Source organism: Lytechinus variegatus, chromosome 19 (assembly GCF_018143015.1).
Source record: "Lytechinus variegatus isolate NC3 chromosome 19, Lvar_3.0, whole genome shotgun sequence".
In the NCBI taxonomy this organism is placed as follows: Eukaryota; Metazoa; Echinodermata; class Echinoidea; order Temnopleuroida; family Toxopneustidae; genus Lytechinus; species Lytechinus variegatus.
The window spans coordinates 8109537-8134532 of NC_054758.1; the positions used below are offsets into that span (position 1 = coordinate 8109537).

At 36.1% G+C, this 24996-nt stretch overlaps 1 protein-coding gene across 1 annotated transcript; it reads left to right on the top strand.

Moving 5' to 3' along the window:
- Positions 1–11581: 11581 nt before the first annotated feature.
- Positions 11582–24316, top strand: LOC121406251 (scavenger receptor cysteine-rich domain superfamily protein-like; the record flags this gene model as incomplete). The annotated part of the gene is made up of 9 exons (XM_041597271.1): positions 11582–11996; positions 12802–13125; positions 13841–14161; positions 16803–17120; positions 18425–18757; positions 19977–20303; positions 20766–20896; positions 21506–21725; positions 23252–24316. Coding segments are annotated over 9 exons (2472 nt in total), but the record flags the coding sequence as incomplete, so codon positions are not given.
- Between the last annotated feature and the right edge of the window lie 680 nt (positions 24317–24996).

The window sequence follows — 24996 nt, forward strand, 5'->3', positions numbered from 1 at the left end:
ATCCTCTTCACATGATTATTCTGTGTGTAATATTCTGATAACATGTCTATATTAAGTTGAAATGACCTTAGTATTTTCTTTAGGTCACTGACTTGTTATCACTGTATTAACTCAATTTATATTTAGTTGAAAATGAAATAATTGAAACAAGTTTCTCGAGATGTTTTGGTTTCTTGGCTTCACACAGCTATGACATAGATTCCATACGTTGCTCGATTAACTAGTGTATAAGCGCGTTAGTGATATCGGGTACGGTCTGAACGTTTCTGGGCGACCGCGAGTTTGTTAGACGACACAGCCAGCATCATCATGATCATAGAGTTATAAACCTAATCATTGGTGGACCACTATCAATTTGCCATTGGCTTTTAGTCTGAAATGTATTCATTAAAAGGTTAAACGTTACTGTAATGGAAAAGGGGCTTTTCAAAGGTATGTTTCAAAAAGGAACTGTTCGTCAAAAGACGCGAGGCTTACTATGATAACCCGTCAGGGGCAAAAACAAATTCATTTTTGAAAATGGAAATGACAATTTTCAGGCAAAAAAGTGCCTTCGTTTACTTTTGTCCTTAAATAATTTATCATTTTCTACTTTCAGGGGGACACATTAGGGGGGGGGGATCTCGTTTTGCCCCCCCCCCCTGCTTCCGGCGCCCTTGTCTATAACCAACATTCGAGATGGCGTAATCATACACTCTAAAAAAGGATTGGTCAAAATGACCAATCTGTTGGTTAATATGTGTCCGACCGATAAAATTGGTCAAAAGCAACCAAATTATTGGTTCAAATCGACTAAAATTTTGGTTGATATTGACCAATTTTATCGGTCGGACACATATTAACCAACAGATTGGTCATTTTGACCAATTCTTTTTAAGAGCGTATGGTTACCATAGGGGGTTAACCCTAACCCCCCCCCCCCCCCCCCGGCGGAGCTCACCGCGGGAAACGGAAAAATGGAGAGGAAAGAGATAAAGGAAGGAAGGAAACAAAGAAAGAAAGAAAGAAGGAAGGAAAGAAACAAAGAAACAAAAAAAGAAAAAAGAAATAAAGAAAGAAAAAAAGGGGGACTCAAAGGAAGGAGAAGGAAACAAAAAAAGAAGAGGACAAATAAAATGGAAAGCAAAATAAAGGAGAAGAAAAGGGGAAGAAATAAGAGAGTGAGAAGAAAACGGAAACGGAAGGAAATATGAAAAAGGAAGAAAAAACAAACAAGAACAAGAGAACGAGAACAAATACCGAAATACTAATAAATGAGTAAAACAAATTGTGAACAAGTGATGATGGCACAAAGTTGAAATCATGTTTGATGGAAACTTGCTGACTAAACCATCTACTGATACAGATGTGGACAAAGTAAGATTGGCGGGACAAAAGAAGATGGTACAACGCATGGAATCTGGTTTGTTGCCGTTTTTTTAGCAAAACATTGATGGCACTTCGTTAAATTTGTTTAAAATATGATGCTGGACCAACCAACATTGGACCAACGCAGCTGCCATACCTGCCTGATCTGGACATAATGATTATGCACTCATGAATATTCATTATTAACCAAAATTTTAGGTAATAGTCCATAATACAGCTATAATGATCAACGTATTTATGTTTATTCACTATTTCAACCATGGCAAGCTTGATAAAAGCACGTGGTTCAGTTATTACCATATCATTCATAATCGAAACATGGTTATTCTATGTGAAATTTTCAAGGTTAATTATAGAAATATGTCATTGACCGTGGTTAGTAGGCCTAGGTAAGTTGCTCTACATATAGAAGTCAAAGACAGCACTCGGTGGATAGGTATAGGATGATAGATATTGGATTTAGGATTATATGAAAAGATAGGATGAGAATGGTTAATAATAATAATAATGATGTACGTGTTTATCCAGGGTAACCACTTCAGTTAGCAAACTGCTCTACCAGCGCGGGGCCTGAATGACATAATATTACCCTTCCCAAATCTAAATGCTGAGTGTCTAGCAAGAAGGCAGAAGGTTCAAGTTTTATAAGTCTTTGTTATGACTCGGCCGAGGATCGAACCCACGACCTCCCGTTGAGGCGGACGCTCTACCATTTAGCCACCATGCCCGGTTATGAGCCACAATGTTGGAGTAAAGAGTTGTAAAGATGAACTTCATATTGAAACCAATAGATGTTTTTTTTTAAGATTGCAAGATGTTCGAATAACGTTGGATCAACGTTGTTTGAATATAACTACATTAGAATAATGTTGCCTGACAACATTAGAGCTAGGAATGTTGCTAAACATATGCAACATCAAACCATGCAACGTAATTGTAAGCTTACGGTGGACCGACAATGTACGGGCATGTTGGATACTTCCATCATGTCCATCAATGCTCCAACTTTGCCCTCTAATATTGAAGCGACGATCTTATTGATGATTCAGCCAACATTGAACCAACGTTGGAACATTTTGAGCTGATAACGCGAATTCGACGTTGGAAACATATTGGTCTGACGATGTGTATGCGCATGCACTTTTAACGATGATGCAACGTTGTAAAAGTTTTCCGTACATTGGTCCAATTACTTTGTCCAATGCTGTAATTTAGCCGACGTTGGAATAGCGTTTCCAGATAACGTTGAAACATTGTTGCCAGAAACCAATGGTGGAACATTGAAAATACTGTTGGACTGACGATGTATACACGTGCACTTCCATCAATGCTTCAACGTTGTTCACCAATGTAGCAACGTCGTACTGACGATCCAGCCAGCATTGCCAGACAACGTCTGTCTGACGCATAGGCGGCGGAAGCGGGGGGGGGGACGGGGGGGGACGTGTCCCCCTAAATTTGAGGAGGGGGGACGGACCCCCCCCCTAAATTTGTGTAGTTGATGACCTTTTTTTTTCTTTTTTTTTGCTTGTCAATTTATTTTCCTACGCGTCCCCCCTAAAATTTTTAGATTGAGAACCTTTTTTTTTTTTTTTGCTTGTCAAATTTTTTTGTGGGTTGTCCCCTCCTAAAATATTTGGCTTCCGCCGCCAATGGTCTGACGATGTATGCGCGTGCACTTCTTTCAATGATGCAACGATGCTTGCCAATGCTGAGGCAACGTAAAAAAATAATAAATTACCAACGATGGTCCAACGCCAACGCTGTATTGTTACCTGGGAACACGGCTGGGCTACCGATGATAAAAAAAAGAACGTGAAGAATGGGATGGCGTAGAAATGTAAATGAAGAATGATTCGCTAATAATTTCTAAATTTCATGCAATAACGGTTGCGATCAAAACAATAATACTTAACTTTGAGGCGATCCCGGAGCCATCAGCCAAGCATGGCCTATATGTCCATAGCCAGGGGTTAGACATGCCCTTTAATTAAATTACTAGAATTTAAATTTCACAACGCCAAAAAACTTTATTTGTTTTCGGACGTAAGAACCTTATTTCGTCTAGCGAACCTTCGGAATCATGATCCTTATTTCATTTCCGGATTAACAAATTTTGATTTACGAACCATCGGAATTATGAACCGCCGGAATAACGAACATTCGGAATATTCGAACCTCCGGTAAAGCAAACGTTACCCGAATTAATAAGGACATGTCCACCCAACCAAAAGTTGATTTGAAAAAAAAGAGAAAAATCCAACAATCATAAAATAAAAATAAAAATCATAAAAAAAAACAAGCGTAAAACAAGAAAGTTATGACAATTTCAAGTTTAGTTTATTTTTTTACAAACAGTTATATGCACATCCTGGTCGGTATGCAATTAAGGGGACTGAAGACATCACTCTCTATATTTTTTTGCATTTTTTTTATGTGAAATATGAAATATTCTATTTTTTCTCATTGTCCTGTCAAAAAAGATTTCATTCTTCCTGAACATGTGAAATTACCATTGTTTATTCATTTTATGGTTCAGTCAAGTTGCTCCTTATTGTCAAATCTGTAAAAACTGTAATATTGCATAATCAAAAAAGAGAGGTAGTGAGGGAGGGACATCAGCGAGCCTCTTGAGTCGTGCACCCGGGGGGGGGCAGAGGATTATCTTTTGTGTTGGGGGGACGCAACAATAGCTGCCCCCAACAAGATAATCCTCTGCTCCGCCGCCAATGGTCATAACATTCTTATTTCATATCCGATTTGAATGAAATTTTCCGCTCGTTTCCTGTCTGATTTTCCTCTATTTATTTAAATCAATATTTTTTTCTGGGATGGACATGACCTTCAAGGAGAAAGGAATGGAATGAACTGACATGCAAATTTGTATTGAAAATATCTCAGAATGAGTTGTATCCGTTTGCCTGCATTTAATAATCCCAATCAATAATACGTCATTATGAGAGAAGTACGATGATTATGATTGGGTCCTTATTTGAGACTTGAATTGCATTAAAGTATTTACTGATGCGTCTCTATGCAGATACGTCAAAATTGTGACATAATTCAGATTTGCTGGCTTTGGTCGTATGCAAAATTTCAGATATTTATCCACATTGTGCTGCACTCGACCCAGGTGAGGTGAATGGGTACCCGGCAGGAGTAATTCCGTGCATGCACTAAGCGCCGGTGATGGTAGCTCGAGCTAAAGCCGGGGTAATAATAGCAACGCTTTGTATCTTCTGGCAAAAAGCGCATTATAAGTCCAGCTTTTATTATTATTGTTAATATATTGTACCGATTTTTTTTTGAGCCCCCAAATAGCTTGCTTGGCCTTGGTTAGTAAAGCGGATAAGCCGAACAATAATTTGCAAATTATGACTAACGCAAAAAAACTTTCACAAGTATTGATATATGCCGTAATATTCATTGTTAAAGATGGAAGGTAAATCTTTAAATGCCATATTCGGTCGTTGCCATGTCAACGGATTAATTTCGCCAAAACAACATACATTCCGATGTAAATGGTAAATAAACGTGATATAGATGACCAAAAAGATCATTTTCAAGTGTCCTATTGAATACATATGAAATCTAAAAATATTCAAAATCACCGAGATATTTCAATTGGTCTGTTACCATGGCAACTGCTTGTTTCCCCAAGAAAAGTTAAACATTTGATTGAAAAATGTTGTAGAATCTGGTTTGTCTTTAATTTCCATAATTTCTTAGTGCTAAACAAAGGTTACTATTACATCTGAAACCATTGCCATAGCAACCAAATAACATCTAATTTACGAAAAACATGTGGTTGAAGAGACAATTGACAGGTGGAAAATAAAATTAGAATTGATCTAATCTATGTGCTTATATATGGTATACAATTTGTTTTTGTTTGATGGAAGTGAAATAAATAAAATTGAATTGAATTGAATTGCTTAAGTCTTTACCAACTCATATGAAAAAAAAATACAGTAAGCGGTTTGCATGAGTTCTTTAGAAAGATAGGATTTTTGCCTTGGTAATGCTTGAATTTAATGAAAATAGCAATGTCATAAAGAGGCAATTGCCATGGCAACTGCCTGTTAAAGCTTATTTCCCCCAGAAAATCAAAATAAAATGTAGAATATGATCATCATTCCATTTTCCTACTTTTTAGGTATTTTATAATCTGTATTATGATTGTGGCTAAATGCATAAATAACATATTAAGCCATAGCCATATGACAACCAGATAACAATAAGATGATAAAAAAATATTAAGATGGATGACAATGTTTATGGACAGGTGGAAAATACAATAAAAATTACTTAATATGCATGTACGTGCCTCAGGTTTGACCTGCTCATTTAATTTATTTTTTTTTTTGGGGGGGGGGGAATCACAGTAAGTGTTCTGCAGAACTTATCAGAATAATAAGCATTGATGTTGCCTTGGTAATGCTTGACTTCAACAATAAACATGATAAATGTCAATGTTGCAAATGGCCATAAGGAACAGATGGAATGTTAACTGATAAAAAAATAACGTAATCTATATAAATATTGATCAGTGATTAAGTTATGAACAAAAATTATTATGTTATATGGGTGTCATGGCAATGGCTTCATAGGTTATATTCATACATTTCGCCAGAAACACATCTTCCTTTCGCACCGTAAAATCAGGGAAAATTGAATGATGATCATAATACATTTTCATCAATATTTTTACTTTTCTGGAGGGAAATAAGTTATTGCCATGGCAACGGGCCATTTGAAACCTTTTTTTTCCAAATTCATGCATAGCCAAGGCAACATAAATGTTTATCTTTCTAAAGAACTCATGCAGAAAACTTACTGTATCTTTTTTTTCAAATGAGGGTGTCAAACCTTAAGTACATACATGTAGATTAAGTCAAATCGTGTATTTTTCACATGTCTATTGTCTCGTCAATTTTCGTAAATTAGATGTTATTTGGTTGCAATGGCAATAGCTTCAGATTTTAATTATACATTTAGCAACCAAAGTATCTTTATTTAGAACTGCAAAATTAGGGGAAATTAGAGATAGATCAGATTCTACAACGTTTTTCAATCAATTTTTATATACTTTTCTTGGAGAAAACAAGCTGTTGCCATGGCAACAGACCAATTGGAACTATCTCAGTGATCTTGAATATTTTTAAAATTGTTTATTCAATTGGAAGCCTGAAAATGATATTTTTGGTCATCCGTTTATTAACCATTTACATGGCAATGTACGTTATTGCGAAATTAATCCGTTGCCATGGCAACGGCCGAAAATGGCATTCATTAATTTACTTCCCATCTTTAAAATAAATCTTGCGGCATATGCTAATATTTGTGAAAGTTTCATGCTTTAATCATGATTTGCTAAATATATTGTTGTGATTTTTAGATCTTATCCGCTCTACTAGGTGACTTTGTTTCCTTGTAAAATTGTTCATTTGTTTCTTTATGAAATCGCTTTGTTCCTTTATAAAATTAAAAAAACAAAATTGTCATCAGTCACATCCTGTAACTTCGATCACAATTCAATATTAAATTGAAAGATTCTCAATCCCTTGCATTAATGAGCAATGCGTCAAACGAGGCAGCTATTTTTAGCCATGAAGCAACGTCTACTACTACTTGACGAAAAACACACACAATTCTTTTCTTCCCCAAATATTTGCATATCATGTATAATGCATGCTTAACGGACCCAGCCTCCAGAAACTATATTTGCCTTTTTAATCATCACATGATTTTTCCATACATTTTTTAAGAGTCATATTAATATGTCTGACTTTCAGTTTGATGTTTCTTGTTCTCATTTTTCTCCGTACAAATTACTGAAGTGGCCTAAACCTATTTTGCATGATAAAAATATTATTCATAGGATAAAATCCAACGACTGTAGAAATGACTTGAGTAAAGCCAAATGGGGTATATTAGACTTAGCCATCGAAGGAAAATGAAAGGAGGGCAAAAAATACATTTTGGGACACATAACTAAATACTTTTAATTAGTAAAAACTGAATCATGAGTTTGTATTTTTTATTCTTGCAATATTATATATCTAATTAGGACAAAATAGAATGATGTGCTGCAAATTTCGTGTATTTAGGACCCCCAAAAAGGAACATTGTAAAATTGAAATTATACATATCCCAAATAATTAACGAGGGCGCGCGCCAAAATGATACTGACCTGAAAACGTTATTTTAAGGGCTGTTTGTATGACTTAATATAGAATATATTTAGGTAAGTATTATACTTACCTAGTGAATTTGAAAATAGTTAAGGAATAAGAATAACGTAATGTCTATAAATTATGTCGTTGTAGGCCTACCATGTAAATAGGCCTATCAAATTTGCAAGTGAAGTGATACAGATTCTGACAAGTAAGATAGAGCCATTGCTCCACAAACCATTCATAAAATTCATGACAGTGGAACGGTGGAATTCTGCATTCTTTTCTTTCCATTATTGATTCTTTTTAGTTCATATTTTCTAATATGTTATTTTCTTCTTTGACATGATGGTGTGCATTTGATTTTTTTTTTATGGCTCAGGCAGATCCTGTTTTTTAAGGAATGTGGCTGGGGGACTTGGTTCAAGAAACAAAAAAGAATTACAGCCCCCTATACAAATATATATATATATATATATATATATATGTATATATATATATATTATATATATATATATATATATATACATATAAATATATATATATATAATAGAAATAGTCTACTTCGGCATATGGAATAATATAATCATGTATGTATGTAAGTATGTAATTATGTGTGTATGTATGTATATATGTATGGGTGTGTGTATGGGCGTATGTATGTACATAATAATAATAATAATAATAAAAAAATAACCAAACGAATTTCACAAAAATTAAAAAGTTTACACACAACCCCCCCCCCCCGACTTTTACATTCCATTTTTTCTCTCAAAAGAGGATGGGGGCAGGGGCCAGATGTCCCCCCTCCCCTAGCTGGATCTGCCACTGGTATGGCTCAAAATTCCAATAGTCCTACGTGCAATGAAAAAAAATCAAATAATTTCAGGAAAGTAAAAACATTCCGTATCTTTTCGTGGATATATTGACGAATATCCTGTAAATATGTAGGCTCAACGTTTTGAACATCCCCATATAGTCGACAAGTAAAAAAAAAATGTCATTAGCACATCATAACACTTTTTCAATATGTAAATATGATTATGTTACGTCACAAAGACTTACCTTCGACGACTGGGATTGGATATATATCTGGGCAAATATTACTCCATCGGCATTATGAGGTCAATTTATTCGACAAACATGCCACTACTTTGATGACGGTATATCTGGCATAGCATTAGAACTGCTTGGTTATTTGAACGGAATATCATACTAGCTCGTACATGTATGTTTTCCCGTGTAAATTCTGGAATATATTTTGAGAAAATGAAGACCCGTGTTCGACTGTTACAGATTATGTTTATGCAAGTACTATGGTATTGCATAAACGGATTGACGACGCAATGTGAGTATTGTATAATAATAGGCAAGTTTTTGTCTCAGTTCAGCGATGCTGTGGATTTCCCCACACTGCTAAAACACCGGTGTTTATTTAACACCAGCCCGGAAGTTATATATGTCCACACCAGAGAAGTGTTAACAATACCAGTTTGGTTTTGGTTAACACAAGATAAGTGTTTATACAACACCAATTAGTATTAAAACAGCATCGGTTTGATTCCAAACTGGTGTTGTTTCAATGCTTCTCTGATGTGGACATGTATAGATTCCGGGCTGGTGTTAAAGCAACACCTGAGTTTTTGCAGTGCACATTACATTTCAAAAATTTAAAATGAATGAAGTTCGAATGTGAAAAGCGACCAGCCAATAGTTTGGTTTATTTTGAATCCTCAGGATTCATTTTTATATCTCAAACAGATTTGGACTTACACATATTTTAAGTTAAAATCCGCATTATTTTAAATCCAAATCTAATATTCGGCTTGACAGTATTCGCAGCAATTCAGGATTTCTTTTAAATCCTTAAAATTATTTTAAGAAGTTGTTTTATGGACTCAATACAGTCATAAGGATTCATTTCCGAATCTCATATGGATTTAGACTCAAACATATTAGGTTTTACGTTAAAATCCACATTGTTTTAAATCCAAATCTAATATTCGGCTTGACAGTATACGCAGAAAATCAGGATTTCTTTTTAATCCTTAAAATTATTTTGAGAACTTATTTTATGGACTCAAAACAGTCAATGTCAATGATATAGAGGAGTATCAGGAACAGAAATAAATCCTTTAGTTTATCATTATTATAACGGGGGGGGGGGGGGGGCGGGGAGGATGCGAAGCCCAACTGCAATCACCTCGGATTTAGCTAAGGCTACCACTTTACCAGCAGCTCTCAGTGCATCAAAAAACATTCCTACCATTTATTTTTAAAGGCCAGGTCTTTCAACATATCAAGTTTATTTCAATACACATTTTCTTGTTTTAATTGAAAGGAAAAGCACCTGGCACTAAAATTAAATGAAATTATCATTTCAGCTTCACTCTATACAGAGCTCAATTGCAAAAAAAGGGGTTAGGATCCATTTCTGAATCAAATTTGATTTTTTGTGATTCAATGTATATACTTTTAGTAGCTCCATAAGATGACACAAAAAAAAGTTTTCCCCAAAAAAAGAGAACGAAATGGCCAAGAAAAATCACCTTTTTCAAAAAAGGGTTAGGCTCATCTTAGTTTTGTAACAAAAGGGTCCACAAAAGTCCACAAAGAGTAAAAAAAAAATACTGAAATATAATATTAAGACAGGTAGATTATTTATACCTAATTTTATTTTGTCACATGGTAGGGTATATCATGAAAATGTAGTTTTGCATAGCATATTGTAATGTGGGAGAATTAAAAGAAATTATTTTGTTGGAATAGAACTAACCCCTTTTGCAACCATACTCTTCTAAAAAGCTCATTTTTCAAAAGGGGTTAGATCCATTTTTCATTAATTTGTTTTCTATCTTAAAACCTATGGATTTTTAGTCGCTCTGATGATACCAAAGGTAATGTACTTTACATTAAAACGTGAATAAAAGTGGCGAAAACACTTGTTTAAAGATATTGGAGGTCCACACTGATAATTTTGTCAACAAAATATATAGAAAAAACAATGAAAGACTGGTAGATTTATTTTATACGTCATTTTATATTCACATGATATGGTAGTAGATCATGACAATTAGTCATAAAAATATTAAAATAAGTGAGAATTTATCCGGGTTTTTTTCTTCATTTTTCTCTTTCTTTTTTTTTGTGGTGAAAAGCTTTAGGGCACATGGCCCCTCTAAAGCCCCCATCTGTACACCAGTTGATGTTATCTTTGTGTTGGCCTTATATAATTATATCCTCAAGACAGAGAGTTAGAATTCTGAGTGCCTATTTGTGTCTATTTTATATGAAAAGCTCAATTGCAAAAACTGGTTAGATCCATTTTTCATCAAAATTTAATTTTTCTGTCTCAACGTATAAACCTTATGTAGCTCTATAAGATGATACCAAAGAAAAGTTGAATTTCCTATCAAACAATGAAGTAAAATGACAAAGAAAATTTTCTTTTTGCCAGATGGGTAAAGACCCAATTCAGTTTGTTTGCAAAAGGGGGTACATCCACAAAGCAATTTTTTAAAAGACAGGTAGATTTCTTCTATAATAAATTTTATGTTCACGTGGTAGGGTACAATAAAAAATACAGTTCCACATGGGAGAATTAAAAAAAAATCTTGGAGTGTATCTAACCCCTTTCGCGAACAAACTCTTCTGAAGAGCTCATTTGGCAATAGGGGCTAGATGATTTGTTTATAAAATGCTATTGTTTTTGTCTCAGAACCTACGATTATTCAGTCGCTCTGATGATACAAAATACAATTGGAAATTCCCATCAAAGCGTGAATAAAAATGCCAAAGAAAAAGAAATCACATTTTCATTAGAAAAGGATTTGATCCATTTCAGTTTGCCTGCAAATGGGGTTAAATCCACAATGGTTATTTTTTTGAAAAAAAAAAAAAAAAAATGGCCATTGAAGACATTTACCTTTACATTTCTATACCCAATTTTATGTTCACAAGGTAGGGTAGTACATCATGACAATTTAGTTTCTCATAAGAGTTTTGCAATATGGGATAATTAAAAAAAAAAACAATTTTCGGAATGGTTCAGAGTGGATCTCACCCCTTTTGCAAGCAAACTCTTCACATGGATTGTCTTTCTCCACACAGCTCCTGAAGCAATAGGCGTTCGTTTGCAAGATGGACCCCTCCAATCCGAAGGAAGAGTCGAGGTCTTTTACAATGGAGCATGGGGCACAGTGTGCGATAACCTCTTCACCATCACGGAAGCTAGTGTGGTCTGTAAGCAACTGGGGTATGCAGGAGCCGATGAGGTCGTAATAGGGGGTTATTTTGGAAACAGCAGCGGAGCGGTAACGAATCTGGATGTGATCCTCGATATGGTGCAATGTCATGGAGACGAGGAGGACTTGTTTGGTTGTTCCCACAGTGAGATAATGATCACCGAGTGTGACCATACTGAAGACGTGGGCGTGGTCTGTACATCAACGGGTAAGTCTAACAGAACACTCTTTGATTAAAAAAAATATATGATCTTCAAAAGTCAATCTACCCCAGAAAATTGTTGAATGGAAATGATAAAGAATAATTAAACAAGAATAACACTGGAAATTTCATCAAAATTGATATAAAATAAGAAATTATGACATTTTAAGGTTTCGCTTATTTGCTATTCAGTGATATGCAACTGAGAGAGTCGATGAGGTCCCTCACTGACTAATTCTTTTGTTTTTTTATTGTTTGAATTATGCGATATTTCAATTTTTACAGATTTGACAAGGACAAACTGGACTTAACCATAAATTGTTAAAATAATGGTCATTCGACATGTTCAGTGAGGAATATAACTTTGTTTCACATGCCAATGAGAAGACTCTAGAACTTTTTATATTTCAGATAATAAAATACAAAAGAAATTGCGGGTGACGTCATCATTTTGCTCGTTTGCATACCATACAGGATGTGCATATGACTATTTTATGAAATTATGCGAAACTTTAAAGCGTCTTAGATGTCTTATTTTACATCCGATTTTGTGCTTGTTGGATTTTTTTTTTTCATTTTAATCAAATCAACTTTTTTTGGAGTGGACGTGTCCTTTAAGCAAGTTTAATTGTTCTAGAAATGGGTAAAAAAAAGTTGATAGTAACATACGATGTAATGATGTTGATGATGGTACTGATAACGATGGTAACGATGACGAAGATGCTGATGATGATGACGACGGCGCTGATAATGAGAAACAAAATATCCTCTTAAAGAACTTCGAATCGTTCCATTATTATGTTCTTTTTAGGTTCACTAAGACTCTCAAATGTGACGTCATTCGGTAGAGGCAGACTGGAATACCTGGATGAGAACCTAGGATGGGGAACAGTGTGTAATGAAGCCTGGAGTAACTCAGAGAGTATAGCCGCATGCACTCAACTTGGATTCAGTACTCTTGGAGCCATAGAGGTGTTCCCCGCAGAGGGCGCTAGCGATCTACCCATTGTGCTGGGAGGCATTCAATGCTCGACATTTCAAGATCCGAGCAGACTTGATGCGTGTGACAAGGACGAGAGCTGGACACCCGACACCTGCACGCATGCGCAGGACGTTGGATTACGATGCAAACCTCGTGAGTACGCGCAGAAGAGAGTTGCCGCTCTCCGACGTACAGATTGTTCAAGAGCGTACAAGGTGTAACTTGACAGGCCTTTCAAATGACATAGCCTGCAAGTCCACGTCAAAAATTAATAAACTGGAACAGCAGTTACGTCGAAGATTCTGACGAAAAGTTTCTATTATATGAAGTTTGGCCGAGTCGAGGACGAAATCCTTTTCTGATTCACAAATTTTCGAATGATTTTTTTTTTTGGTCGTTCTCTGTCATGAAGGGCATGTTACAAAACATTTTTTCGAGTCTGTTTCTTTTTACCCTCGATCCGTACGTTGTCGGAGCGAAAACCCCAAATAGCTTAGCGCGCTGTAAACTATGTTCAGAGGTTCAAATATGGAGCGGTCTAAATATGTACGAATAAACCACTTGGCCGCCTCCGATCGACAAAGTATCAATGTCTTAGGGGGGGGGGGGGGTGCAATTACGTATTGTAGTGCAGCTCATATTATTTTGTATATTTGTGTAGCACAGTTCAATCGTGAAGTTAAAACCGTCCCCCTCTTACGCATATAAAAAAACTAGTTAACGTTTAAATTTGCAGTCAAAACATGGGAGATCACTATACACTACCCAAATATCAAAAGGGAATGCAACACGTGCTCTAACAAAAATGTATATTTTTAATCATTATAAATAAATTTGCATTGTGTTATTTTTCTCTCCGCCATATCAGCGGTGATCTTATTCTCAACCACCGTGCAATACGCAGGTATACCTTACGTATACTTCGGCCGCACCTGGGGGACTTTCTGCCTGGAGAACTTTGACATCAACGCAGCTCTTGTTTTCTGTAAAAACCTTGGATATCGAGATGTGGCTCTTATTACCAGTAGTGATAATGGACCAGCGGAGCCAATACCCGCGATCATTAATACAGTCAACTGTACCGGGGTCGAGGAGTATTTCACGGAATGTCCTCAGATTGAATGGGCGTACCAAGGACAATGTACTCAGGACCGCAATCCCATTGTCGTCTGTCAGATAGGAGAAAAATGTAAGTCCTTGTTCGCCCTTTTAGCTATACGCACCTGTATACATTTACTCTCTATGTCATACACACACACATGTGTGTGTATATATATATGTGTGTGTGTGTGCTTATTTCGTTTTCGGATTGACGAACCTTCGGAATAACCGAAGCTTCGGAATTACGAATGTATGCGATATTTTGATATTAAAAGATGCTCTAATGTCTTATCTTTCAAATGCCATTTAGTAAATTCAGTTCGTTCATGCTTGAGCGAACACGAAACGTTTTTTTTTTGTCAGGGGTTCAAAAAAGGCTTGCGCCAAATGGGACAAAATATTGATCATCAGACTTCATGCTAATTGATTATTTTTCATGTTCTGTTGGAAATAAATCTGAATCAAATCATCAAACCTCCTTTTAATCTTTTCATTATCTTTTCCAAAATTTTAGAATTATATTCCATTTGAAATCTATTCATTTACTTGAATTGTTCTCTTATTGTTTTTCCAATATGGTATCTTTCAGCGGTGATTTTTTTTTCAAAAACTAAAGGAAATTGACCCAAGTAAGTTAGTCAGTTAGTTAATCAACTATCTATGTTATGTGCTGCAAAGGCTATGGCGCCTTTTAGTTTGAAAGACATGAATCCTTCTGTTAGAATTAACATTGTCCTGTCAAGAACACAATTTAGCTTGTTCAATGAATTAATGTCCCCTTGACAATATGGTTCATGTCTTTCAAAGGCACCATAAACTTTGTTGCACATAATAAAATGATATTTTACAAGCTTTCCTCATGAATAATGGAAATCTCCTTGGTTAGGTCATGGATCTATATATTTTTTTTTCTTACTTATCGAAGAATATTCAATGCTAAAAGATAGCATATTTACATGAAACAAGTTTGTTTGTGAACCACGGATCTCATCTGATTACGCGATGATTAAAATATGAAATACTTTTTTTTTACCCCTAGGTAACCTTTGACCCCATCATCCTAATGGATACACATGTGGTATTACCCAAGGTTCATATTTACCACGTATGAACATAATTGGTAAAGAAATAAGAGCAAGTTGAACAAAAAAAAATAAAGGACGGACATGGCCACATATCATTTGACATTTTGACCCCTGGATGACTTTCGACCTCATCATCCCTTGAGCACATTTGTGGTATTACTCAATGATCATATTCACCAAGTATGAATATAGCTGATGCAGAAATTTGGAAATGGGGACAAGTAAAATAAAAACTAGTAATAAATGTGATGTTTAATATTTTCTAATTTGATGCCATTTGGCGCAAGCATTTTGTTTGAACCCTTGACAAAAACGTTTCTTGTTCGTCCAAGCATGAATAAAACTAATTTTTAAAAATGGCATTTGAAAGATAAGACTTAAGAGCATCTATTAACATCAATATATAGACATCTAATATTTGAAACAAAATTTTGAAAGACTTTTCAAAACTGTCCTATTTTTGTTTTGATACGCACTGTATATTACAGTGCGTATCAAATAAAAATTTACACTAAGAACAAATCTTGTAAAATGTTGCATTTGTAATATTTTGAACATTTTTCCACATTTTAACATTGGTAGAGATCCATTTAAGCAAATGACGATATAACTGTGGAAAAATATTTCCGCTTGAATGAATATATTGACAAATGATTTGCGCAGAACTTTGAAGTAGTTATATGCAAATGAAAGTAGACGTTAATCATGAAAAACGCGTTGGATTTAGCTTTTAAAATTGATTTAAAGGCACCTTTTACCCTTTTTAACATGTTAATTTGTCCAAAACACTTCGAAAAAGTGCATTGCGCCCCACCCCTCTCCCCCACACACCCGAGGCCATCGTGACGACATTTGCTTTACACTGAGCTCTGATCTACATAAAACGGCTTAGGCTTCACTTTCATTTTGTTAATCATTGTAAAGCCTGGGAAAACTGTGGAGAAATAAGTATTAGTGAAAAAGGAAATGTAAACTCACTTTAGATGATGAAAACCTAGTGAAAGAAATGCTGGAGATGTCTGATATAAATTTTTGTTCAGATTCAGTTATGTCCTCAGATCCATCTGGCACAAAAAGGTAAAAGTTGTGCTTACTTTCAAGTTGGGTGGCAAAATTTTAACAAAATGCTTGAATGTATCCGTTTTATTTCAATAGACCAAAAGTGCAAGGGAAATGTATGAGAAATGTTTTGCAGGGTAAGTTTAATTTCGCCCTTATATCGTCGGCTAGTACCAAAGGGCCTAAACCCAATTTTGCGGTGATTTGAGTTATTTGTGTCATCGTATACGTCTTTACATACTTTTTTTTAATAATGTCCATAATTTGTAAAAATTCGTTAAAATTAAAAAGATCATTATAAATTCCATAACGCCCTTAACAAGTATCCCGATTTTTTCGTCTGCCAAAAGGGCTTTGAATAGGATGACATTGAACACAAAGGTATTAACATATACACAATGCATTACAACATACCTTTTGGCATCATATTCAACGCGCCTCATACATATTTCTTTAGGTCAAAAAGTCACTATTAGATGCGCACACTGTTTAAGGGCCTTTTTTTACGAATACACCAGTTGGTGTCTCATGCCAAAAGGGCACAATTTAAACAACGCATGCATATTTTTCACATTGTGTATATAGCTCCATCTATTGTGGAAACAATACCTGGCTTTCCTGAATATGGTCGGGTAGAAGTAACATTGACTGATTACCGATTTCGGGGAACCATCTGCAATGACACGATGACTCAGGCTGTGGCCGACGTGGTCTGCCGGGACGCAGGTTTTTCACGAGGAGCGCAAAGGTTCTTTACAATCGGAGAAGGGCAGACTAGATACATATATGAAAACGTACACTGCACTGGAGATGAAGCCAGCTTTACCGATTGCAGGAGCCAGCTAGTCTCAGTTCAAGACTCGAACTGCAATCACGATCAAGACATGGGAGTTGAATGTTTTGGTAAGCCTGTTTGCTACTTCGAAACCCGGGCAGAGATATAACAAAAATATCTGAAACAATTTTTTCCTGTTTTTGCGACACAGTAATTATGTCGCTTTTATACCGTAGTGTCTTGTTAAAACGAGGTAACTCATTTCAACGAGATAAAAAAATAGTTTTCCTTTCCCAAGCTCCAAACAAATGATTGCATAATCTGCACAAATATCTTCTTTTGTTCATTTATTTAACTTTTTTTATTTATTTATTTTGTAAAATTATTTTTGAAGGGGAGCGATCGGGATTGTTGAAATGTACGAGAGCATACTGAAATAGGCGAAGAAGTAAATCGACATAAAAACAATATTTAAAAGATTAAACCAAAATTGTCTATAGTGTTAACTTTTTGTGGACTTTTATGAAAGCATGCATTACATTTGTGTGTGTATGTATTTAAGGAGAATGTACAGACACATTAAGTCTTGTATTCTGACCGTCATGATGTCATTTATCATTAAAAACAAGGGTGCATGGAAATGTTTGTTTGGGGTTACATACACTAAAAAATATAATAATCATCAATCCAGACTCATTTTCGGACAGTGAAAAAGTGTGGTAACCGGGGACGCATTCTACTGTCCCACAAGAACGTAATTTATTGGTCGATCGGAATCATGAGTTTTCTAAATGAGACGGTTTGAAATGAGATGAGGAATCGAGTTGGACCGGGGACGCCCCCGCTCGACAAATAAAATGTTAGAAAAATGTTACCAGAAGCCGGTCATTACGTATCCCTGTCAAACATAATTACATGCATCCACCAACGTTCCCCACATCCTTACGCCCACCCACACACAATTTCGAGGAGTGATCTATTTAATACGTCCCCATGTTTTGCGTCATCTGAATGGATGAAGTTTGGAAGATAACACTGGTGTCACTAGTTTATCATTGACAATTGCCCTTATCATGTATACTTGATTTCATTTCGTTTATGATACAATTTGACTTGTTTGTGTGCGTCGCTTTAATAATAACATGGCTGCATAAACACGAACAAATCACTAGTGCTGTCAGTTGACAGTGTATAGTAATTTCATTTTCTTTAAATATGGAAAAAAGGGTCAACACAAAAAAAGTTGTTAATTTTAGCCCAACACCATGCTCAGTGTTTGTACATCGATACATAGGCTGCAGTCACACTGATATTTTCCGATTCAAAACCGATTGTTCGTGTGTCATTAACAATAACGCAGTCGATGAGGTTGGGCAGGGTTCGATTTCACCGTTGTGACTGTCGTATTTCTCTGTGAATTTTTCATCTACAGCAAATGACATCGATCTGATTTACCTACGGAGTGGGGCAGGGTCGTATGAGGGCGCTGTTCTTTATCGAGAACGGGATCGACGGGCGTTACTTTGTGACGATACTTGGACCTACCGAGAAGCAAGTGCAGTGTGTCGCATGATCGGATATGAAAGTGGAACTGCCGTCAGAGTGATCGGTATGATACCAGATACTTTCGATGACGTCTTCCAGTGGGACTTCGTGTGTGCTGGCGATGAGGAACGACTGGAAGATTGTACGGTGACCAAGAGAGAGAACCCTACAACATGTGCTCCTGGAAGCATTGCTCAGGTCAGATGCGGACCAAATGTGGGTAAGTAATGTCATTGTAGTTACCATCGTCTTTATCTGGGGGGAGTACCTTTTATTTTGTGAATAAATATGTGCTAAAATGTCTAGGTGTTGTGGCTCAGTGGAATTTGAACCACAAGGTTTATCTACATTTGCTACTCTCGACCCAGGTGTAGTATTGGGTACCCGGTAGGAAGGAATTCCTTGAATGCTGAAAGCGCCCGACCAGGGTATCCGTGATAAAGGGGTAATATTATTCAGCGCTTAGAAACATTTTTATTTAGCGCTATATAAATGTTGCATGCTATTATCAATATTATTATTATTCGAAAACATTTATCTTATCGTTATCACCTATTCAACCACCTTTCACCCATTATATATTGAGTCCCCCTCCCCTTCAAAAACGTTCCACAGCCCCTGATATGTATTGATATCTTTCCTTCTATTTCACGTGTTTTTGTGAACGCATTATTAGGGAATTTCGTAATTACAACAGAGATAGATTCAGGAACACAATAAATGTACTGGAAATGCCTGTTAAATGACAATGATTAGTTGTCCGGTCTTTGTCGAGAATTGGTGAACTGGAAGTTTCGTCCCTATGATTTGGAGCAGACGAAAATGTTAAAATTTGTCGTTTGTCCTGAATCCAAGACAAAACTGCTGTCTCCATTTACTTTTTTTTTAAACAAAGACTTCTTTGTTGACACAAGGAGCATTTAAGAATGCAATTTCTTTGTTATTGAACAGGTTTTGCGTCTTGGTGCGCAAACTCCCTTTCACTCTGTGTTGCTGTGAAGCTAAATTGCCGATTCGTCTACTGCCAACTCGTGCATTCATCACATGGTCTACCTTCATTAGTCTAATGCCATTACGTCCATGAACATTTTATCCAAGAACCGTTTGGTCCAATAATCACTTCGTCTAATCACCATTTCGTCTTCGACCATTTCGTCTAATAACCAGTTGGTCGAATACCCGTTTTTTCATTCATTTCACCCGATCAACACTTATCCAATTACTGACCAAATGGTTTATGAACTACATGGCCATTGGATCAAGTGGTTATTAGTCGAAATTGTGAGTTGTCGAAATGGCTATTAGACCATGTGGATAGTGGACGAATCGATTATAGACCAAATGATAGTAGACGAGTTGGTAATTGGACGAATTGGCATTAGACCCTTTGGAAATAAACCGCTGTGAACGCAATGATTCTCTATTTCTTTAAAACCAAGATGGAAACTTTCGGATAACCGGAAGTGACTATACTGAACAAGGACGGGTAGAGGTCTATCAAGATGGACAGTGGGTCCATGTCTGGCTGCTTCCGACCGCCAACATAGATAAACGTTTCTATGACAGACTTTGCATTGTCCTTGGATATGAAGAGTCGGTTTACCAATACTTTGGACCTGGACAGATGCCTTTTGAAGCAGGATCCGGTACCTTGGGACGTCTGTGCGAGTATGTACTGTCAACCGGACGTATCCACTGTCAAGATCTTACATATCAGACAGGAGGCGGGGAGGATTTACAAGTTGGTGTCGTTTGTAAGCCATTTGGTGAGCTTTTGAAACATTCGTATGTCCTTATACTAACGAACATAGAGGGCAGCAACACTATTTAGTCAAAGTAGTGTAAAGTGTTGCTGCCCTCTGCGTTCGTAGGTATAGTTATTATGATTTTATTAAAACAAATAAAATAGGGCGGTACTTGATGAGGGCTTTACCTAGAGAAGAGAGAACATAATGATAATAATAATGATGATAAAAATCTCCAGAAAAAAACGAAAAATAACATTAATCAGACTCCTGATATAGACCTCTTGACACCACCTGGCTATATTATGTATCTGCATTTGTAAACGTTTAACCATGTTAACGTGTATATACTAATTTTACTAATCAGAAGACTTTTTGTCATATTGGGAGACAAAACAAATCATTTTTCTTTCACGAGCACAAACGTAATGATTCATAGACGCCGTATATAAGTTTATATTATTCATCGGTCTCTCTTTACAGATATAATTGCATACCATCCCATAAGACTAGCAGACATGAAAACAGATGAGGTCAATAACCAATCTGGTTATGTAGAGATGTATCATGATGGTCAATGGCGTGGTATTTGTGAGAACATTCTTCATTCTCATGTGAGTTTAACGAAGGGTATCCCCTTCCCCATCAATTATCATGAGACAATTTGCCAATCAAATAATTACAATAGTACTTTTCCCTTTTCTACCCCAATACGATTTCTCAGGCAGATAAATATCCACACATTCAAAACGTTAACAACGACAACAATAACAATATTAATGATAATAATAGAAACCCGACATTACATCACTCTGATTGCAACAGCACCGAAAAATAATTCATATGGAGCGATGTCGCCCAGTGAATTAGTCTTCGGACTTTGAAACAGAGGGTCGTGGGTTAAAAGCCGAGCCATGGCGTAGTTTTCTTCAGGGAAGAAATTTATCCACATTGTGCTGCACTCAACCTAGGTGAGGTGAATAGGTACCTGGCAGGAATTTATTCCTTGAAATGCCGAGCGCTGGAAAGGCTGCTTGAGCTGAAGCCGGGGTAATAATATTAAAGTCATTTGGAAGCACGTAATTATAGAGACGTTATTCATAATGTGTAATGCGCAATACAAGAATTGACTAATATTATTATTATCATTATTATTATTAAGTGTCCTACTCGACCTTTATGAATTTAAGAGATCATTTTTCTGTACTTGACTCTTCATCCAGCTTGTATGTTCTGAGCTTGGCCATATGAACCTCTCCCAGGCTGCTGCCATTGATACACCGGTGATTGCTGACGGAAGTCCAGAGCTCTCCTCAGTCTGGTTCAGTTTTACAGAAACAACTTTTTGTAACACACTCTATGGATGTCGTCACAGCGCTTGGGGAGACCCCCTCGGTGATTGTAACAAGCTGGCGGTTCAATGTGTCGAAGTGGAAGGGAGAGGTAAGAAATATGACAATAATCAAAGTAATAATTGTTTCCAGACTGGACGTGTTCTTACATAAATGAACTTAATTTGCAAGATAGATTGTATGATTCTCTCCCTCTCCCTTTCTCTCTCCCTTCTCTCTCTCCTCTCTTTGGAATACCGAACACCAAATCTTAATGTGTATTACCTGTCAAAATGCGCCAGCCCCGAGTGCCATTTCCTCAAAAGAGTGACATTCAGAACGACTGGTGATCCTATCTTCTGGTAAATGATATTCACCATTAAATGTTCATTATTATTGGGGCGTACGAAAGGTTCACCAGTCGTTCTCAAAGTTGCTCTTAATAACTTTATGAAAACCACCTGTGGAGCCTCTCATGAAACGACTTGTCGGACATTTTATCCGACAAGTCGTGCTTTATCCGACAGTTAGTATAGTAATAGTGGTTCTCAACCAATCAGAATCCAGGAAAGTTGTCAGATCTGACAACTTGTCAGACGAAAATATTGATGAAACGCCCCCCCCCCCTGGTCTGGATGAACGCAGAAGTGAAGTTCGACCCACTGGACTGCTATATGGCCAATATGCGTCCACCATGCACGCTTCAGACGCGAGTTTTCGCAGCCATACGCAGAACAAACTCAAGAACACAGCAAAATGAAAATACAAGTCAAATCACGATGAACAGCTAAGAGGTCATTGTCAAAGGATTGTGAACCGGAACACCAGATCGTCATAAGTTTCGGAACTGACAAAAAGTTGCAAATATATATCGTTTGTCAAGAGGCAAGGACGAATTTGTTGTTTCGAATCAATAACTTTTGACAAAGAATCCATTGTCATGAAGGGCACTTGACAATACATTCTTTATGTTCCCGAATCCTTCGTGCGATGTGAGAGCCAAAATTCCCTATTAATGGTCTTCCCCATCAGACGTAGGCCTATGCCTGACCATCCACGTAATAGCATAATCCTCTCTCTTCTTTGTCTATTATTCTATTAAGCGCATAGAGACGCCCATGGGTAGTGGTATGCGCTCTACAAGCAACGTCGTATTATTTATTTGCATCAGTGTCGTTAGGGCAAATACAAAACATGCAACACTTGCCTAGTAGATTTACAGGCTAAGATTGACATTTCTATAAACCTAACACTCAGTCACAACCATTATATATGTATACTGGGCGACCGCATTGACCATTGTTGATTGTCCATCGCGTATAAAAATCCATACCCTGCCCATCACAAATACACATTCTTTGTGTTGGGACGTTCCTACAAATATAATTAACATGTTCAAATCTATCCCTGATAATGGAAATTCAGGCGTATAAATTAAGTACCCATATTCGAAATTAAACTCTACATTCACGAGATTGATAACAATATACATATACGAGATTAACGTGATTAATTGAGTATACACTGGGCTTGAATAAATGGGTCAATTTCTTTATTCTTTGATTTAATTGACCCTATGAACGTGTATTATTGACATGTATTTTCTTTCCTTTGTTTATTTCTTAATTATTGCATTAGCTTCGTCTTTGGAGAGTCTTACTCTTTCTGTCATCCTCCTCGTGGTTGCACTTGCAGTCGAGCTCGGCTTCATTCACGTGTAAAAGTTCAGACGTTACGCATTTGACGCCATAATCTAATAGCGCACTCACTGAGAGGCTATAGGAATACGCGTAAACGGAGTTGTCAGAGATACGCCAGTGCAGATCACCAAACACACGCAAGGCAAAGGACCTGACCGCTATGATGGCGCAGAGATGTCAATGCATAATGTCTAGTTCATCTAAGTATTTCGGATTTTACTTTCACGTGCCTCTTAGACAAGTTTAAAGGAGGATTGTAACTAATTAAAAACTCATTAAAAAATCATATATAATCACAATATAGGGGTAGGGGTGGGTTTAAGTCTTTATAACGTCTTACTAGGAGTAAAATAACAAATAATTAAAAGAGAGGGGTTTTGTAATTATGGGAATTTTAACGTCGCTCCCGTTAAAATCAACCCAATATCAATGAATTTATCCAAAATAAAAACAACACAGGTAGCATTAATAGATATGTTTTTTTTTGCTAGAAGGGCATTGTTACAATTAAGTTGTGTCAAATTACTTCCAAAATCCAGTTGAATATATTAATGCTGTATTCTTGTTCATTCCTATATTGAAATATAGGAATGCTTTTAATTTACCAATTATTGACAAGAGCACAGGCATGTGGTGATTTCATGTGATGTTTGACTACGGATTTAGGTTCTTGAAACGATTACCAAACAATATAAATATAAAGTGCCTACTCGATCTTATAATGGACATATAACTCTACCTAATTTTTTTCAATTATTTATCGCATGAAGACTTTTTATTCTTATTTTCTCCCTTCGAAGCCCTGATAGTGTTGGAGGCTCTCTGTAGGGAGTCCCATTAAACTACACTTTCTTGCTTTTGGCATGTTTGGGGGTTCCCTAACCAATTTTACTTTGTTTTATGGTATGTTGTATTGTACCTCGAATACTGACCATCATTGTCTATTTTCCCCCTAATGGTTTAAGCAATAATGAAAGAAACTTGAATTATTATATTTGTAACACATCCATATCAGTGACGATGTCTGTAAAGCTACAATATTTATAGGTATTCATTTTCCCTGTAAATATAAAATATACTTGTTTACTTTGTATTTGTGTTTATAGGTATAACATTTCCTTTCCTGATAATACTGGTATGTCCTTCTTGAAAAGTGTGATATTTTCACTCTTCTTTCGGAAGATGCTTATTTTTCTGAATCAACAGGATTAATGTATATTATTATGAAAGGCTGATTTCTCTCGAAAGTAAATAAGCATTCAATTAAAATTGATACATGGATCTCGTTTTAGTTTACAAATTTCATCCGCACTAATTTGATCGATAATAATTGTTAAATTACGTTTTACATAATGCTCTTTTTGAATTAAATTCTAAACTCTTTGTTTTTGGGGTGTGATATTGTGAAACAGATTTTTTCAATTCTTTATAATTTGAATTAAAAAACATGAATGTAAAAATGAAAATGGAATTATTAGTGGAACATCTATTATTCATATTTCTAAACTTAATTATTTATTGATAATCAAGAACATTAAATATTGCATGAAGTTTTTGCTTTCTTCTATGTATCGAATTTGCCAACTAGGATTACTGCATTTTTTGTTTATATATGTAATCTAGAATTCATGTAGTATTATTCATAAAATACATTTTGAAATATTACTGATGCTAAATATATTA